This window comes from Diabrotica undecimpunctata, chromosome 7, assembly GCF_040954645.1.
Source record: "Diabrotica undecimpunctata isolate CICGRU chromosome 7, icDiaUnde3, whole genome shotgun sequence".
NCBI lineage: Eukaryota > Metazoa > Arthropoda > Insecta > Coleoptera > Chrysomelidae > Diabrotica > Diabrotica undecimpunctata.
The window spans coordinates 144951826-144958707 of record NC_092809.1 but is presented as its reverse complement, the minus strand read 5'-3'; the positions used below and the strand labels follow the sequence as shown (position 1 = coordinate 144958707).

The 6882-nt window shown below is 33.3% G+C and overlaps 1 protein-coding gene across 1 annotated transcript; it reads left to right on the top strand.

Moving 5' to 3' along the window:
* Positions 1–651: 651 nt before the first annotated feature.
* Positions 652–6302, top strand: LOC140447014 (uncharacterized). The gene is made up of 4 exons (XM_072539601.1): positions 652–790; positions 4966–5071; positions 5550–5768; positions 5924–6302. Exons 1-4 carry the CDS (start codon positions 779–781, stop codon positions 6199–6201), a joined length of 615 nt encoding a protein of 204 aa, XP_072395702.1. The 5' UTR covers positions 652–778; the 3' UTR covers positions 6202–6302.
* Positions 6303–6882: the final 580 nt, after the last annotated feature.

The window sequence follows — 6882 nt, the reverse complement described above, 5'->3', positions numbered from 1 at the left end:
TTTAAGTGAATATGGTGTTAAATTGTTTGGAACTGTAATAAAAATCTTCTCAGAATTGTTTTTAGATGTATTTAGACACCCAGGAACAAAACACCACTTATTTGGCTTCATTATCGGTGATTAAATACTTAAAGAACTGGTCACACTTCGTAAATACGTATACAAAACAAGTTGTCGATACGACTGCTGACGTCACACACCGTAGCCTCGCTGCGAGGAGCCGTTTTTCTAGCCTCCATCAGAATTGAAATTAAGAATTGATTTATCTTAAGAAATATATATTTTTAAACAATTTTATGTTTGCTATGTTTTTATATATGTTATAACCTATCGAATTTAACAATATTTAAAAATTAGTGAACATCCCTATTGCCAGAGTGCTTTCCTACTCACAAAATAAGACGTTGATATATTTTTGTGCGGCTTATTTCTCAGATAAAAATTACTATCTATACATCGATACCTACAAGAATACAATATATTTTTGTATAAAGAAAAAAATAAAAAGCATTTCCCACGTTGCCAATTAACCACTAATCCACAATTAAATGTACCATTGAAGTCCGCCCATCATGCAAGCTTACCCTACGCTTGCAACATAACTGTATATCGGCGTTTACTTGGTCACCAATAACTACCGGATTATGAAATAGCGGTTTACTATTTAAAAAATATAACGTTTCCTAATTATGAACAACTAAGGTCGTTTGTGAACTATATAAGCTGGGGTTGATACCGAAACTTTATCTTGTGGTCTAACAACACCGAACAAACCAACATGAACACTCTGGTAAGAATATTACATCAGAATTTACACGATTTTAAAAAATCTTTTGCCTCTAGCTGTCTGTTTCTAGTGTTAAACGATCTTATGCTATTGTTTTCGTTGGGTGTGTCATTTTACTATTTTTTCTGAAACAAGGATATGTGTTTGCAAAATAATATGTTTCCTCGGTTTATTATTTCATTGTAGAATATCACGTGAAGTATATTTTCAAAATTTCAAACGTTTGCTCTTCGTCGCATATGCGATAAATTATTATTGTATTCCTTTATTAATTTTCTTAAATATTATTTTTGTCCATTTTTATTTTTCTAGTTTCTAGTATTGAAATATTTATTCCAAATATTTTTACCAATATATTTATGTATTCCAAATCACTATGAAATTATGAGATTATTTTCCGATCTGGACTTTCTTTTACATTTTTGTTGCTGTAAATGATCCCTTTTAGATTTTCCTAAATTAAAAGAAAATGCAAGATATGCATATTGCATTGTTTTTCTTCGATATTGCTCAATATACTGTTGAAATAAATAGTCTTTTTCTTCTACATTCTACAAATGAGGCAAGTCTTTTAATGCCTTTTACTCTTCTGGGAAATTCCATTTCGCTACTTGAGTTAGCTATACGTCAGTATCCAGCTTTCACGACCATATAACAGAGGATTTGGCGCCATTTTGTTGCCAAATGTTATCATGGTATCATGTCTTGTTCTTCAACGTCTGAATTATTGTGCAGTCCATTACCGATATTTATCCTCGAACACTCCATGTGTATTTATGGCTATCTTTACGTCTAAATAACGTGTTCGTGATTTTCACATGAAGGAGTTGAAATAATATTAATCTCTTTACATGATAACCTGTGTTTCGTGTTTTATTCTAACTGCTCTTTTTTCTATTATTATATTAGTGTATTTCGTATATTCTTTCGTTCTATTTTCATAAAATTCGAGTTTTGTTTGTGTCTGAGTATTATGGTATTTTATTAGTTTAGGTCTTCTTTTACTCGTATATTCGGGTTTTTGTTTCAATTTTCGAGTTTGTTTCTCCGTATTATATCGTTGAGTCATCACGCTATTCTGCTTTTTTGCTACTGGTTCCCTCTTGTTTTCCTCAATATTATTCACTTAATAACTTCCAGGGTATTTATATTTTATTATCATTTCGCTTTTAATCTCAATTTTATTGACTCTTTTGATACTATTAAACTCTTTGTTTTCTCTAACAATATGTGCAAATTAAATTCCTTAGACTTAATATTGAACTGACATAAACTCTACATTCTGTTATGAAAACGAACTACATTTGTTGAAGATCGCCTATTATTCTTCTACGCTATCAGATGCGTCATCTGCATAACCTACTATCTTTATTTCCTTCTTAACATACTTTTTCGAAGGCCTTTTCTGAGTCTAGGAAAGGTAGATAGACTGGCTTGTTATATTATTTTTATTTTTCAGCTATTACTAGTACTTAACAAGTTTGTGCCTCTGCAATTAATTACAGTCATTTTTTTTTGTCTTTCTTTATTATTCAATCTTCGCTTGATCACTGCTGGACATAGATCTCTCTCATAATTTTCCATATATTTGGAATTTGTGGCTCTTGTATCCAATTCCTATGGCAACGTTTTAAATCGTCAGTCCAACGTGTTGGTGGACGACCTCTGCTTCGGTAGGCATCATGTCTTATCTCCATTCCAGTATCCGCTTTGTCTATCTATTATCTGTCATTCAAGCCAAGTGACCTGCCCAGTTCCATTTTAGTGTCGCTATGCTATTTTGTCAACACTAACAAAACACACTGATTTAAGGTTTTTCTTTTAAGACATATTTGTATGTCGGACGATTGGAAAATGTGGTTCAACTTGCCAAAGGCTGCCCAAGTCAGTCTTTATGATGGGGAAGCTCAACGGTTTGGTTATCTTTTATATGCGAATCTCGTGACCTAGGTATTTATAGGACATTACCTGGTCTATGGATCTTGTTCCTATGCATATATCTTCGCTGACTATAAGATTTGCCTTTCTTAAAGAGGAGTAAGTTTTACATTTTCCGTGGTGAATTTTAAATCTTTTCAAATCTCTAATTAGTACATTCAGAATGATAATTATTCTGCACTTAACAGTCCATGTTATATGTTAGAAACCTGCGTCTAGAATATTCTTCTTTTTAATAGTTAGTTTATTTTATTAAGTTTTTTTTGTTTGGTTCCTAAGTTTATTCCTTTTCTTCAGCCAATTATGAGATGTTGGTGTTTTTTTTCTATCGTTGTCTGTTGTTATTGTCTATTGATGTGTGTTTATTTTAATCAGTTGTTTTTTAAATTCTCCTTTGTGTTATTTCGTGTTTCTTTTGATCGACCATTTCTTTTTTTAGTTTTTCTTTTTATGTAGACATGACTCGTATCTTTTTTTCAATACGCCTCCAGTAAGTGGCCGTTCCATCGTTTTCGTGGTCTTCCTACTGATCGTCTTCCTATTGGGGAACCGTCTCTTGCCGTCTTTACTACTCTATTTGTTGTCATTCGGCTTGTATAATTATTGCATTCTACTCTTCTATTTCTTAATCAGTCCTTGATGTTTTCTACCTTGCATCTATGTCGTATATCTGTACTTCTAGCTCTGTCCCATACTGTCTTACCATTAATTTTTCTAAGACTTATCATCTCTGCTGTTTCTAACATCCTTTTTGTTCTCTCTGTGTCAAGTCGAGTTTCTGCTGCATATGTCATTATTGGTGCGATAACTTTTTTGTAAATTATGTCTTTCATTTCTTTCCCGATATTTGTATTTCTCCATATTGTTTCATTTAGGCAACCTGCGGCTCTGTTTGCTCTAGTCACTTGATCTTCCACTTCTGTTTCGAGCTTTCTGTAGCTAGATAATGTGATGCCTAGATATGTAAACTCCATTACTTGTTCTATTATCTGACCTTCCAAGTTCAATTTACATCTTAGTAAATTTGCTGTTATAACCATGCATTTTGTCTTTTTGGGAGAAATTATCATGTTAAATTTTCTGGTGGTTATATTAAATTGGTGCAGCATACATTGTTAATCATCTTCACTTTGAAAGAGTAGTATTCGTCATCTGCATAGCAGATTATTTTAAGTTGTTTTTCTCCCATTTGTTATCCTTTTTTTTTATTCTTACTTTTTTAATTATTTCATCCATTAACAGATTGAACAATAAAGGACTCAGGGATTCTTCCTGTCTTATTCCATTGGCAGCTTCAATTGGGTCAGTTAGTTCTTGTTTTACTTTTACTTTTATTATGTTGTTTTTCTCTCTTGCTTACAATAAGTGGATACAGTTCTTTAATTTGACCTTGTTAAATGCCTTCTTGAGATCCGCGAAACATTATAAAAATAGCTTCGTTATAATTTCATTCAGTTGTGCTGCTATTGTTCGCTTTTTATTTATCCGACTTAAATATTCGTTTCATTTCTGATTCGTTTATAGTGGTTGTATGTCTGCTGTGTTTGCTGTGTTCGATATTATAAAAAGGCTTTCTTCTTTTCTTCACATTTTGCCTTCGCTTTCTCTCTAAATCATACGGTTTTCTTTTTTGATATGTTAATGTTCGTTACTTTCCTCTCTATGAGTGATTCTGTTGCTGGGTTAATTATGTTAATTTTGAGTTTTTCTTAGCTTTCCGTGATGTTATCGTTTTTTATATATCATTTCTAGCAATCTTCCCTGGTATTCTTTATATAAGAACTCTATAAGTGTTCCGTAGATTCCGTATTTAGTCCTTTGACTCTGATTTTTGTTTATGTTGTGTTGTTTTATGTTGTTTATTAAAAAAGTTCGTTATTCGTGCAAAGTTTATTATCCGTTCTCCATTTTTTAATGTTTAAAGCTAGGTATTTTGACAAAGATGTTCAAGTCTTCCTTCCCCATTCTCATCTTAGCTGTTACAACTTAGATGTTTCTCTAGCAACGTTTGGAAGCGCCAACGCAATGGTTTTTCCTAGTATTCAATTTCGGTTATTATTTTCTTTTCTCTTTCCGTACATCCATATTGTCCAAGCTTTTAATATTCTTGTGTTATTTATTGTTTATCTTTCCACGTTATGTCGAAACCCACTACAGTAGATCTGTACTAGTGAGAAAGTATATTTGTATTAAAAAACGGAAAATAACACACTCAACTAAGACATTTTTATTTATTTCAGTTTGTAGCCATCTTTGCCACTTTGGCTGTAGCTGCCAGTGCAGGAGGAATTGGACCTATTGGAATTGGAGGACTAGGTCTTGGACTTGGAGGACTAGGTCTTGGAGGTAAATTTGGATCTCTTTAAAGTATATCAATTATATCAGAAATGTTTTATTTTCTTCTTTACCCGCTGTCTTAATCGATAGAGGTTAGCGATCATAATCTTCTTTTCTTCTAATTTTTTGTTACTGTTAGATATACGACGAAATATTTGTTATTTTTACGGATTCACATTGTTTTAACTCCATTTTCTTTCAACAACTTTAGCATTTTAATGCTCAGCTAATCGCAACCGAGTGCTTTTCTATTTTTTGCTATTTGTATTGCCCATGTAACTTCGGTTTCTGTAACAGAAAGCGAATTTGTATTTTAAATGTAGTATATTTACAATTTTATCCATTATAATATGAAATAGATGAGGATCAATACATCTCTTCCGCATTTTTGAAAAACTATTTTGAGCATTCCTATCTCAATTTTACTCCTTATTTAATCATAAATATGGCTAAAAATATTAAAAATTTCGTCTCTATATTTTGCTAGGTCACGGAATCGGTTTAGCTGGTCCCGTTGGTCTTGGTCTTGGAGTACCAGCCGTAGGAATCGGTGCTCCTCTTGGTTTGGGACTGGGACTTGGACATGGAATCAGAGTAGCCGCCGTACCCGCTGTCAGAGTAGTTGAAGCTTCTGGAGTAGTCACTGGAGCTGGAGCCGCTGGACCATCTGGCGTCGTTACTGGAGCTGGTGCTGTTGGACCTTCAGGTAATATAAACTAATTCATACTTTTTTCCAGAGTAATTCCAAAACTTTATTTTCTTTTCTCAGTACCATATCTTATTTCTATTAGAATTTTCTTCTTTTTCAATGTCTTTATTATTTAAATATTGAACTCTAACTTATTATGTATCTTGCTGCAGGAATTGTTACTGGGGCTGGAGCTGTAGGACCCACCGGTCCCAATGGCAAAGGAGTCGCCATTGCTGCCCCTCTCGCCCTTGCCGCTCCAGCTGTAGCTGTAGCCCCTGCAGCCGTCGGTGTTGTTGGTGCACCCGCCCTTGGTTTAGGTCTCGGTAGAGTCGGACTTGGTCTTGGACACGGACTCGGTGGCATCGCCGGTATTGGAGGACTCGGGCTTGGAGTTGGTCACGGAGTCGGACTCGGGCTCGGACTCGGTCACGGAGTTAGAGCTTGGTAATTTATAGTTGCCGTTTAGGATTTTTAATTGTGATGAAAAACTGCCATGATCTATTTTTGTATTTATTTATTTAGTGTTCAATAAAATAAGTTGCGATATAAGTTACCCTTTTATTTAACTTATCATTTAGCAATAGAACATTTGATGTTAGATATTTAACAAAATAATGTAAAACTGTCTATATAATATTTATCAAACTTGGCGACAGAAAACGATGTAACAATTATAGAGGATTATGCCTAACCAAAATAGTCAATAGATTGTATAGTCCTGAGAAATGTGATAGAAGAGGAAATTAAAAGTCAAGACGAAGAACAAAGCATATTTCGTACTGTTCATAACGACAATATATTCTGTCTCAAATAAAACACTAAAAAACAGCAATTAACAAAATATCAAATAAAAATAGGAAAATCAAGATCAAGATAACTCATCTAAATGTAATTGGACAAAATCAAGAGTAAAAATAGGAAAATATATCACGGATCAATTCTAAATGAATAAATAATTGAGGAAAGGAAAATATGTACATATCAAAAAAATTGTTCAAAATCTGTTACATCAGCTTTAAAAAATGGGAAAAAATTCAAGGGAAACAGAACTCGAAAATATAATCCTTTACAATTTGCCAATGAGCAAGCAGTTATTCTACTCATCTGCTTTTATCGCCATTGTGCTCTT

Excerpts from the sequence above, each read along its gene's own strand:
- LOC140447014 (XM_072539601.1), top strand. Across the intron at positions 5,072-5,549 it reads TGGAGGACTAGGTCTTGGAG|GTCACGGAATCGGTTTAGCT; the intron begins GTAAATTTGGAT and ends ATATTTTGCTAG. Across the intron at positions 5,769-5,923 it reads TGGTGCTGTTGGACCTTCAG|GAATTGTTACTGGGGCTGGA; the intron begins GTAATATAAACT and ends ATCTTGCTGCAG.